Source organism: Nuphar pumila, chromosome 4, assembly GCF_984573655.1.
Source record: "Nuphar pumila chromosome 4, dmNupPumi1.hap1.1, whole genome shotgun sequence".
NCBI classification, from domain to species: domain Eukaryota; kingdom Viridiplantae; phylum Streptophyta; class Magnoliopsida; order Nymphaeales; family Nymphaeaceae; genus Nuphar; species Nuphar pumila.
Window position 1 is genome coordinate 117389248 of NC_143252.1, and position 13076 is coordinate 117402323.

Genomic DNA, 13076 nt, shown 5'->3' on the forward strand with positions numbered 1-13076 from the left:
ATGTAGGTCTGGATATTGACCGAACCAGTATAACTTATGTGTTTTATGTGTTGTGCCTTATTGCTTAGTTATTTTATTTTATCGATCATAATCATATTTCACTATTTACCCCCCCTCTAGTGGAATTTCACCTGTTTGATTATGAAGGCAGCAACCATTGCAGGTAGCTCATTGGGTGAAATGGCTAGCAGAGTCAAAGTGATGTAGACTGGAAAAGGAGACAAAGACAATCTTGACATCATATCTGATAGGGGTGGCAATCGTGTTGGGTTGGCGGGTCAGAACACCTCAACATGAACCCGACCCGTTTATTAAACGGGTCGGATGTGGCAAACACGAACACGACTCATTTATTAAACGGGTAACTCGACACGGTTAACTCGTTTAATAAACGGGTTGAGTCGACCCGACACGATTATATCTCTCTGTTAAAAGATGTTGCAAGTAGGAAATAAGAATGAAGAGGTTATTTTATGTAAGAAGAAATTAAAAAGAGTTATGCTTTTAGCTTGATTTGATGTTAAAAAAAATTAAAGTTTTTTTCATATGAGAACATTTAATGTTATTGCTCTCAAGTCTTGTCACCTCTGGACTCGACTGATTAACTTTTCACCTTTTTTTCTCTCTCACATTTAATGTTATTGCTTTCAAGTCTTGTCACCTCTGCAGAGCGGGTTTTAAATATTTAAAAGTGTTGTGTATATTTAAAACGGGTCAACACAATTACGAGTTTGGATTACAAACGGGTTACGGATTTAATCATCCCAAAGAACCATTTTAAATATAAACAGGTTGCGGGTTGACAGGTTCGTGTAAACGGGTTGACGCACCTGCCTAACCCATTTATTAAACGGGTCAAACGGGTTGGCATACCCCTAACACGAACCCGACCCGTTTAATAAACGGGTTAGGGGGGTCGACCCGTTTACGACACAAACCCATTTAAGTCAAACCCAAACCCGGCTAAAAAGCGAGTTGGCGGGTCGTGTCAGATTTTTGCCACCCCTAATATCTGATGTGCAAGAACTCGAGTTGGGACTAAAACTCATGGTAACGGACGAAGCAAAGTAGCTCTGATACCATAAAAGAATATAGTTCAAACACAAATGAGGGAAAGGCACCATGGCAGTCACACACAAGACTCAAATTTTAGGTTCAGATTTGAACCTACGGTCCACATCTCTCTCTCTCTCTCTCTCTCAGGAGGGTTTTCTTTATTTATAAAATCTCTCTTTCAATAGATACAGTTGTTTCTCTTTCCTATTCTCAATAGGACACAACTCTTTCTCTTTCTTATTTTCAATAAAAAAACTTACGGGTTAATTCATTAGACTTAAACTTGGATTCCAACGCTTTGATTCTTTGATTAGGTAAGACTTTACAAAAGGCTCAAATTGTACGTGGTTCGGTTCAGGTTTGAACCTACGTCCACAGCTGTAAATCTCTCTCTTAACGTGAGACGAGGGTTTTCTTATTTATTTATAAAATCTCTCTTTCAATAGATACAGCTGTTTCTCTTTCCTATTCTCAATAAGATAACTCTCTCCTATTCTCAGTAAGATCTCTTTCCTATACAACAACAACAACTACGCCTTCATCCCAAAACTAAGATCTCTTTCCTATGTTCAATAAAAAAAAAACTTCAGGCTTCCTCATTAGACTTAAACTTGGACTCTAGGAGTCTTTGATTAGGTAAGACTTCATTTGAGGTTGCCTTGTCCAGCCAGCACATTGGATGAGCTGGACTCTATCCGACTGGATCCATCATCTTGTTCTCTAACACACCTCCTAAGGCAAACGAAAGAACAAGACCCAGCTAGGCAGCAGGGTTCCAACCATTTAGGATCACCCTTACACAGAAACGAAAAAAATTACACAATTTCAACCATAAACATAGAATAGAAAATCCAGAGTAGGTGGTATCGATATATCCCGTCTCAAAACGTTGTAATGGCATTTATTCAAGAGCATTCTTGCATAAGTAAAAAAACATAGGATGTCTTTGATCATCTAGTATTCGACAATCAACAATTATTGAAAAATGGGCAAAACTAGCTACCACAGTTTCAAAATAAGTACTACATGTTTGTGGTCGATCGCAAAATATATAAAACACATAATGGAACTCCAACAAAATAGCCTGGGCTTTTTAACCACAGCGAACGGTGCCACAAACAAGCAACTTCTTTAAAACATCCAAAACACCAGTTTTCAATCTGACCTCCTATAGAAGCTATAGGCCACAGCGACCGAGGCAACAGCTCCAATAATGGCCAAGGTTGCAAGTGTGTCCTCCCGCTCCCATGTCTCGAACCACGATGGAAGCGAACAAGACCATCCCTTGCACCTTGTCGATGCATCATTCTTGCTCAGAGGAGTCTGTTCTTCTCCACCAGGCTTCTTCTTTATGCCACTAGGAACATTATCTTCAGACCTATCTTGGCAACAAGAAATCCCACCACCTGAGCCCTGACAACAACTTGTACCACATTTATCAGAAGAGGTGCTCTCTGTAACAATTTCACTTTCCATTGATGTTTTCTCTAAACCAGTTCCATCTAGTGAAACTGCCTCGCCATTTAGTTGACACCTCTGTTCTTGGCTATTTTTCTGTTCTTCTTCAGACAGACCCATTTGGCCCCTGCAAAATGAAGGACACGTTATTTATCAGACTTTATAATTCATGCATTAAGCAAAATTCAAACTGGTTTATCAAAATTCACTTGATAATAAAAGCTATTGTTTTCACCATTGCTACCACAGAACTGAAATGTTGCTTCAGTAGTCATGCTAACAATGGAAGAACACTTGCCAAAGCATATAGAGTTCATCTATTTTCAAGTTATCCAAGAAAAGGATCTAAAGCCTAAACACACTTGGGCTCAGCCAACATAATAAATCTGCACTACATGAAAAAAAAACTTTCAAGTTTCACAAACATATATTCTAACATTATTATAGATTATGTAACATCTTAATATTTAACAAAATATGCTACACACTAATTTCATATAAAGTGATTGTTTCATAATACAGCATGTAAAATAATATATGTGCTTAGAAAACCATATATTTTTTATCAGATAATGGGTCATCAGTTCAGTTATAGATCAAGATTATGGCTTGGAAACAATCCGAGTAGTTCATGGCTCAACTCAGGTCAGCTTGTAAAATGCTTGTTCAAGCTTGTAAAACTAGGTCGGCAAGCCAAGCATGAGGCAGCTCATTGAAGTTACCAAATTGAGTATAAAAAAAGACGCTCAGCTCAACTTGATTCAAGTCGGGTTATTAGAAAGAATATATATAGGGTCACTAGAATATGTTAACTGAAAATATGTGAACCAAAGTGTGAAATAGGCATTTCCGACACTTTTTTTGCAAATCCAACCCTGCAGATGCATTCGGCGTGGTCCATTTGCCAAGGTGTGGAGGGTGCGGATGCAGGTGTGGAGGGTGTGACACAGCAATTTCAAAAAACTTGGGTGCGGGGTGCGGCATATATATATATATATATATATATATATATATATATATATATATATATATATACACCTAATCCCACCTAATAAAAGCTTTAGATTTTCAAATTTCTTAAACTTTTCTTGTTGATCAGACCCTATAGATATGATCAATAAGCATTATTTAGACGAAAACAAGTTTTGGATCATGTGATTATAGCATGCATACATGTATGTTTTTTAAGACCTTTAAAAATCAATGGCTCACAATGTATCAAAATTTCATACACGTATCAGTGCATACTATACATCAAATACAAATATATACTTAACATGCACATAAATATAAGAATAATTCATACACGTATCTGTGTATACTTTATTCATTTCTTTCAATATGAAACATATGCATAGAAGTGTGTACAAATGTATGTCAAACATGCATGCACAGTTAATATGACCTAGACCAGTCATCAAGTTGACCCAGCATAGTCAGGCCAAATCGAGTCATAAATCATTGCATTTTCGAAAATTAGTTGGTTGTCTCACCAGAAAACCTCATATTCCTGTCAAGGACTGCAGGGCTCTTAAAAAATACAATGGCCACATTTAAGTCTAATGGTGCTCAACAACTTAACAGTAAGCTTTCCACTTGCTATCCATATGGAAAAGAAAGTGATCCTGTAAACTCATAGTTGTAGATTTATATGTGTGGTATATGCCCTGTAACAACAGATTGAAGTGTGCATGACCTGTCAATGAGATCAGGATAAACTCAATTCATTGGAGTATCATGTCCAAAATGAAGAAACCAGTAGCTGTATTCCAAACAAAGTCTTATGCATATTGAAGAGCTAGGTTCTTGAGGTTACTTGGGATTAATATGGAATGTACAGGAGGTTTTGTTGTGGTCAGAGTTCCTCAAAAGTGTTGGTCACTCCAAATTTTGTTCTTTGTTATGTGTATATGGTCATGCACCTTATCACCTGGGTACGGGTACGGGTGCGAGTACGGAAGGTACGACAAGGCAATTTCATAAAATGAGGGTTCAGAGACACAGCTATATATATATATATAAGCTTTGGGTCTGGATCATATGTGGATCCATATTAAGGTCTATATTAAAAATTAAATGGATATTTCAAAAATTAAATGACCATGACTTGTAATTTTCGAAAAAAAAGGGGAGGGGAATGAAAATTTAAAAAACAAGGTCTATATGTGTAATTTTCAAAAAAGAGGGGGAATGAAAAGTTTTAATATAAAGGGAGAGGGGTACCTCTCTCTCTCTCTCTCTACCGAGGGTGGGAAGGGGGGGGGGGGGAGGGGTTGACAGGGAGAAAAAGAAAAAAAAACGAGAATGTGAGTTTTGGGTTGGGTCTTAGTTGGACCCGACCCAACCCACAGGCCCACCTAACCATGATGCACCCTGTACCTATACGTGTCGGACTTGTCGACACAGGTACGTGGCCTATTTTACCGTGTCCCGGTAATTAACATAGGTCATGCATTATACAGAGAAGATTCCTTATTCACATTTCATGTGGCAAATAATCAATGGAGACAGAACCATTTACTAAGTGTGGCCTCTTCATTTACTAGAACTTTTGTTACTCATGTAGGATTTTACTAAATTAGGCCTTTTCAATATCGGGTTGGTTGACAGTATCTTTTTATTTGATTGTTGATAATGCATGAAATGCATATCATTTTATCACACATTCATGCATTTATATGTGGTTTTATGGCTTAAGTATCCATGTTTGTGATGTTTTAGGTGCAAAGAAGCTTTGGTTCGAATTTTGCTTGAAACTGAATTAAAATGAGAGAGAGAGAGCTATTTCAAGGTAGTGGATCAATTTTTCAGGATATTTGAATCCAGATTTGACCCAAAGACTTCACCATGGACCTTGGATCAGATCCATAGTCAAACCCATCCAAGATCCAAAGATCCAAGGTGACAAAAGTCCAATTCACCCTCAAAGATGGTACCTAGAGGTAAATAGCAAATTTTAATAATTTGAAGGTGCTTTTTAGAAAATTTATTTAGATTAGATTAATTAGAATTAGATAAATTATATTTACTTGAATAGCGTCAATCGGTATAGTGTCTTGTGGTTTTAGCGTGTCCTAGTTCATTTCGGTTGTTTATTAATTTTAGTTCAATAGTAGTTAGATTAAAATTTATTTTTATCTTGTTGTTTTGCATCAGATTTTGTTTTCATCCACGTTTTTAGGATTAAATTAGTCGATTTTAACTGAGTGTTTGCTTGAGTTAGCGATAGATTAAATTTAGCGTGCGGTTTAGTTTTTCCTTGTGTTTTTAATTAATTTACAATATTGTGTCATCATGTTAGTGATTATTTTTTAGTTTAGAATTGATTCTAGTGTAGTTTACATTTTGATTAGTATTTAATTAGATTGAATTGCTTAGTTTTTAATTAAATTTTAATTGAATTATCGTTAGAAATAAAAATCGATAAAGTGAATTTCGCATTTTAGTGCATCATTTCATGTGAATTTTTGTATAATTTCGTCCAGGGACAAGGCAGACACGTAACTAGAGCATATTGGCTAGGTTTATGCCGAAATTGAGGAAATTCTAATCTATTTTGACCTTGCCCATCATCTGCCCAAAGTTGACAGGTCCTGCCGAAGTCGGTTTTCTTTATTTGCAATTCGCGTAGAATAGTTTAGTTTTTTTTATTTTTTTCGAGTGTTGCTTCGAGTTATTCAATATATTAGTGTTAGTTAGGTCTGGTACGTCTGTGTGCGCGTTGATTTTCTTCAAGAAAAATAGAGGTGTTTTTATTTAGTTTTCTTTTTAGTGGTAACCGTTAGCACAATATTTTTATGTTGACCGTTAGTATAATCTTCTTGTTTTTGTTTTTGAGTAGTGTTAAATTAGATAGATTTATTATTGATTATTTTATTAGTTATTGATTTTCTTTCAGTTGTTTTCGAATTTAGTTTGATTTAATTTGTGTGAGTTTTTAATTGTTAGTTCCGTGGGCTTTTTGTTATTTTGATAATAATCTTGTTAGTATAAGTATAGTTGTGTTATTTTGTTTTGCAGGTATTTTTTCTTGGAAGTTGCTTGTCAGGAGAGGAGGATATCTATCATTGCCACATTAATTGAGTCCGAAGAGAAAAAGTCCCGAGCTTAGTTTAGGATTTGCTTTCATTTTAATTGTGTTCACTTTTATTGCATTGTAATTGCAGAGGTAGTGTAATTCTTTTATTTTCTTTTAAAATATTAATAAAGTGAGGTTTTTAAGTAAAATAGTATACATTATTTCTTGTTCCTGAGGAGACGATCCGACTTGCCATTCTATATGAGTGCAAAGCCTGATTTTAAATTTATTATTTTGTGTGCAGTTCTTGTTTAAAAAAATAACCGTTTGCAAAATGGCACCAATTGTCATGCATATCTTTGGCATTTCTACACCCTATGATTTCTTTAGGAGCTCCATGTGCCAATTTGAGAATGGCATACTCCAGGTGGTGCTTTGTCCAATGGTCTCAGTGACTATCTTGCATCAAATAATTCAATTTACTAGGTTTTGTTTTTTCTTTTTCCACAAAATCATTAAGGCTCTGTTGGGAGCCTTGAATCTAAGTTGTGTTCCGATTTCCGCCAGTGTTCGCATGCTCTCTTCTGTGTGGGAGCAGTGATATTGCCAAAACACTCTATTCATAATGGAGTTGACAGCCCCAACACCACATTTCAACACCAATCACAAGAGGATGTTTTTGGCAACTTCATCCTCAACACCAGAGTTTGGCAAAAGCATATTTTGGTAACACATAGAAATGGTGTTTTCATCTCAATGCAAGGCTCCCAAACAGAGCCTAAAGATATAACATTGGCAGCCCAAACTTACCCCTACACAAGAACGTCTACCATCTTTTACACTGTAAGCAAATATCTTCAGAGATGGTGCATATCAAAACCAGGAAGGCTTCTTCAAATCACAGTCAATGTTTTCCATAATAATTAAGCACATAAGTTTCTAATGTAGTAAATGCAAATTACCAGTGCATAAGAACTATAATGAAAGGAAGTGTGTATTCCCTCATCAAGTTACTAAACCCCAATTTTGAGAAGTTACATACTGATTCGTGATAAAGCGTACATAATAACAACACAAAATTGCATTTTGGAGAAACCAAGATGATGCATATGATGGTAAAAGAAAAGAATTGTAATTAGATTAAGGTATAGTTTGAGTTATTTATCTAAGACAAAACTGCATGGATTTAAAGTTTACCATAATTCATGCATGTCCAAAACTAGCAATCTATTGTACTTTTCTAGTGTATTACAACAATGTACAAATCACTAATACTGTTTGATCATTCTTAGGTTACGTACTGTATCCTTTATTTTTCAAGAGTTCCTACAGAAACCAGTACCACAATCTATTCTGGACACAAATGCATACAAAAATTATCTAAAGAACAAACCTCCACAGTCGATCAACAATCTCTCCCTTGCCAATGTGTTGGTTTAGAAGTACAGAAACATCCTCAGGGGTGACATACCCATACCTGAAATAAGAAAAGAATAACATAAAGGTATTCCATCACCTACCATAACATTCTTTGAGGAAAAAATGAAAATCTTCTTCAGGTAACTTGATGCCACCAAAAAAGTAAATTTGCATGTAAAAGAAGTGCAAAAATAAAAATAAAAGAACATTGGTGCATACAAAAATCACAGATATGAACCTGCTCCAGAAATTATAAAATCAAATAAGTGTTAAAACCTAAAATCATGGTAAGGCCGACCAATTCTAATTTTAGTGTTCATTTGACATCACAAGGAAGGTGAATGAAGCATATTTACTAGAAAAGGAAGAGGCTGAGAAAAGCAGCAAGAAGCAAAATGTGAGTTTAAAGAGATGACTTGATGCATGAAGCAAGCAAGAAACAACATAAAAACAGCAATTGACATGTATATTTTAGTTAAATACTATGTTACTTGGATACTGACACAGGTGTCGATGTCGGACATGGGAAGAAGTATCGGACATGGCAGATCTTAAAAAACTAGAAACTTGGACACTGGTTATATATATATATGAGAGAGAGAGAGAGATTTAAAGAATTATGCAAACCTAAAATACTTGACACTTCCTTGTTTAACAAGTATCCACAAAGCTGGACACCCGTGTCTATGATACCCAACATTGGACACTCTATGTTGAGACCATAGTTGCCAGTTGAGGAAGCGGGAGCGGGAAGCGAGGCACTTTCAAAATTTTAAGAAGCAGGAAGCGTGGGACCACTTAGGAGCGAAACGGGAATAGTCTCAGAAGTGACCTAGGAAGCGAACTAGAAGCGAGGGGGAAGCAAAAATTAAAAACTAAAATAAAAAATTAAAAATACAAAAAAAATGAAAAAATGGAGAAAACGAGGGGGAAGCATGGGGGAAGCGTGATGGGAAGCGTGCTTCCCATAAAAGGGAAGCGCGACGTTTCGTGCTTCCCCACTTACCTAGGCGCTTCCAGTAACTCTGGTCGAGACACCTTTTAAGTTGTCGAACACACGACACACGTGTCTAAATTTTGTGACACTCCTAATTTGAAAAACGTGTGTCGGTGAAGTTCCTAGGAGTGTCAGTGTCAGAAAGCATCCAACACCGACACTTCAGCCTAGGTGAAGCATCCATATAACATAGGTTGAATATATTTTTTCAGCTTTTTAACAGAAAAACACCCACAGACACACAGGTGTATGTTTTATAGAGAAAAAATGATTTTTAAAAGAAAACTACAATTCCTCTAGCAACAAAAACATAGTTATCACAAAAGTCCAATTCTTGTATTGGGGAAAGCAAGCTTTCCATTCTCTGCAACCATGCTTCCCATAAAGCATCTAAAGCATGTAGTTTTCACACTTCTAAAGCAAATGTGATTGAGGTCCTAAGAAGCTTTTCATAACTATGGAATGGAGTGAAGGAAAATGAGGAACTGTCAACTGCCTATCCCCTGAACTCTCCACATGCATCACCAAAAGAGTAGGAAACACCATCTTTTGTTGGAAGCCAGCCATAAGACAAGAAAGAAAGCTAAGAGGCTAAAGAGACACAAAGGTGTGATATCCAGCAATTCACATGGCAATTATATAGAGCGCACAATCAGCAATGTGAAATGGCAAGGGTTTTAGAGAAGAATAAAAGAGAAAAATTTGAGTGCCACAGGCCAAAAGGTTCTTGTTAGAAAGATATTTGTATCATGAAAATCTTAGGAAACATCCTGACCATGAATGCAGGTCATTTCATAAGGCTAGAGAAAACTTTTACTTTAAGAAGCTAAGGTGGTAATTTAGGAAAGCAAGAGAAACCTGGAACTGCGTTCAGTTATGACAGGGAATCACAGAAAGCACATCCTGAAAGTGTATATTTCCAAACAATTCATAGTCTGAGGAAGCCTCTCTGGAAATGATGTTTCCAAGTTCCAAATGATGGAGGAAGCACACAGTGAACTCAAGCAAGTCAAATCAACTTAGAATAGCAGGAAATAGGTTACTGCAGGCCTATAAAAGTGGTCTTTAGATTCCAAGAATCTAGATAGAAACAGAAGAGGATGCATCATCATGTAGCTAACAAATGTTACAAAAATCCCCACTGGATAAAGAGGAGATGAATTTCACCAAAAGATGGATAAAAAGAAAAGCTACAGGCTTGAGCAGAAATCATATCAGCATTGGGTCAAAGTTGTCTAGCATATTAATGAAGGTTAAAAACTACAGATCATACCAATGACCAGTGACTGCTCCTCCAATGCTTGCTCCAAAAATGATCACATTTCCAGCATACTTATGCCCACCCATGTGTGAACATGGACTAACAGAAATTTGACCTTTCAGCCCATGTGCTTCAATTTCATCCTTGAACTTCTTAATAAGAGGTGGCCCACAAACGCCACATCTCCGATCACGGCTACCATGGGCACATACAAACACGTATGATCCCATCAATGTTTCAGGGGTTCCAGAGATCCATTCGGTATCTTTCACAAGCACATCTTCAACAAAAAAATCCACGTCAAAATGAGTCAAGCCCCTGCAATTTTTTTTGTTTTCGCAGGCAAGTCAGTGAATAAACGCATGACATCTATTAAATCAACATAACCAAAACCACTAGTGTTACAGAAGCTTGTATGGCATCCTTTTTTTGCCACATCAGCAAGCAGTAACATGAAAAATGACCAAAACAAAGTGATCATGTTATTCCACGGATCTACTCTGCTGAGCAGGTACTTTGACTTATGACTAGCTAGAAATATGTTAAGGAAGCAGAACTCCACAGAGCTTTTTGCTGAACAGGAAGACAGACAGGAAATAAAGCAAATAAATACATAGAAAGGTCTAGCTCATGTCATTAACCTGTATCGGATCATATCAGGGAAAATCAAAACATCCCCATTTGAAGTTTCAGTTCCATCCCGCCCCTCGCATATTGTCAGTCGAGTCTGGTAAAAAAACAACTAATGTAAGTAGGATGACATCACAACCCAAACATAAATGCATCACACTGTAAGTTGCTTCATCATATTGGAAATCCCTGGTTCATTATCTTAAATTGATAAAGAATCTAGTTTCACTTCTAGGTCAAAGTCAAGGAAATGTGAGAAAGATACCAAAAAGAAAAAGAAAAAGCTATCTGATTTCAAACAGGAGCATCCTAATCTGAGTAAAATGGAGAAGCCAATAAGCGACGCAAACTTTCTTCCTCTCTTTAAAATATATTCCAAACAATCAATACTAGAATTCCACGACTTATGAAGAAAGCAGAAGTATTCATTTGCAAGACAGTAGATCGGTATTAGCGATAACGACATTGAGAAAGACAATGATGAATATAATATTAATTCTAATCCATTAGAAGCAACTTATGAAAACATGATGAAACAACGCTACAGATGCAAAGGGCCAGATAAAATAAAAAGTTAGAAATGCGTTCGATAGCAAATTGTTTCTTCCTCAAACTAATCAGAAAAATGAAGACTCGTTCCTTTAGAACAACCTCATCTATCCCCTTAATTTTCTCCCTAATTTATGATTCAAGAATTTAAGCAGAAGATACAGCCCAAGTAGTTTCTCGGAGGTTAATTCCCTAAATTTCTGACTTCCAATCAATTCTTGTCTTCCTACCTGTTCTACAGGAAAGGCAAGAGCATCCATCGCAATTCCCAACTCCTAATTTCTAGATCACTCAACTGCTCGAAAAATTATCAAGATCTGAAGTCTCATCTGCGTTTCTACTCCTCCAAATGATCGGATTGAGAGCTCAAGAATCACGCAGAAACAGCAGAGGCAGGAAAGAAATGCACATAGACCAAAAGATGCAACAGTCGATCTCCCAACGGAAACACGAAAGAAGTGCACTTAGAGCAAAAGATTCAACAGCGATCACCGAATGAAACTGCGGAAAGACGAAAGAAGCGCACACAGAGCGAAAGGTTCAACAGTTGATGACCGAATGAAACGGCGGAAAGACTAAAGAAGTGCACACAGAGCGAAAGATTCAACAGTGGATCATTGAATGAAACCCTGGAAACACGAAAGAAGCGCACATAGAGCAAAAGATTCAACAATCCGCCTCCAAATTATCAAATTGGGAGCTCAAGAAACACTACAGAAACACTAGACCGATGCACATAGAGCAAAAGATTCAACAGTCGACATCCAAATGATCGGATCTTGGAGCCCAAGAATCACTCAGAAACCGCGAGACACAGAAATAAATGCACAGGGAGAGCAAGAGATTCAGCATTCCGTCAGGAAGAAGGAACCACCTACCTTGCGAGGCATGCTGCCGCTGCGCGCCTTGAGCGCGGCGGCGAAGAGGCGAGGCAAGCGATCGAACTCGGAGGCCTCGATGCGGGGGGGCCAGCTCTCGGCGGTCTTGTAGCAAAGGAAGACGTGTCGCTCGTACAGGTCGACGGTGCCGACGAGCGGGCTCTTGTTCATGTCCGGCCGGTGGAACCCGAACTCGGCGTCGTTGCTGGGGTCGGAGAGGACGCCATCGGGCCCCGGGGCGCTGCCGCCGATCTGGGGGGCGGCGTAGTCTCCGGCGGAGGGGTCGAGGAGGTCTGGCCTCGTGAGGTTGGGGCTCGCGGAGAAGGGAGACGACGACGTCGGAGGCTCGTCGAACATGGCGGCGGCTAGGGTTCGGATGCAGCAGTGGCGGGAAGGCGCGAGGACGAGTCGGTGGAGAGCGAGGGGGCAGAAATGGCCGGGCGCAACAAAACCTCGTTCCCTCCCCTCTCCTGGTCCTAACTTTCCTGACGAAGGGACAAAACGGAAATTTACTTTAATCGTCGAATCAGTTCTGGAATTGTCTCAAGTTTTGACACTCTAACTGAAACGTCCCGTATGTTTCGATAAATTACTGGCATGCCACTGGTCGCGGCCTACGTGGTGTTGCTGCCCACGAGTTGTCGGCTTGTCAGGCTTGCGCTGTTGCACACACGAGGGACAGGAAAAATAATTTGTAAAAAGCCATTAAATTATCTGTTATTTACAAAATACCACCTAAGATGATCAAGCTTTCTCATTTAAAAAGAAGTGCCCTTTTAAAAAACTGAAAAATAATAAAACTTGGGTTAT

At 38.1% G+C, this 13076-nt stretch overlaps 1 protein-coding gene across 1 annotated transcript; it reads right to left on the reverse strand.

Moving 5' to 3' along the window:
- Positions 1 to 1928: 1928 nt before the first annotated feature.
- Positions 1929 to 12748, reverse strand: LOC149840772 (uncharacterized). Its single transcript, XM_090003317.1, has 5 exons — positions 12267 to 12748; positions 10851 to 10936; positions 10222 to 10527; positions 7926 to 8009; positions 1929 to 2641 (listed from the first exon to the last, which is right to left on the reverse strand). The coding sequence occupies exons 1-5, from the start codon at positions 12621 to 12623 to the stop codon at positions 2212 to 2214; spliced, it is 1263 nt and encodes a 420-aa protein (XP_089859443.1). The 5' UTR covers positions 12624 to 12748; the 3' UTR covers positions 1929 to 2211.
- Between the last annotated feature and the right edge of the window lie 328 nt (positions 12749 to 13076).

Coding starts and splice junctions, on each gene's coding strand:
- LOC149840772 (XM_090003317.1), bottom strand. CDS start 12,623: ATGTTCGACGAGCCTCCGACGTCGTCGTCTCCCTTCTCCGCGAGCCCC. Junction 10,528..10,850: donor CCTGATATGATCCGATACAG/GTTAATGACATG, acceptor AAAAAATTGCAG/GGGCTTGACTCATTTTGACG. Junction 8,010..10,221: donor GGAGCAGTCACTGGTCATTG/GTATGATCTGTA, acceptor TTCTTATTTCAG/GTATGGGTATGTCACCCCTG.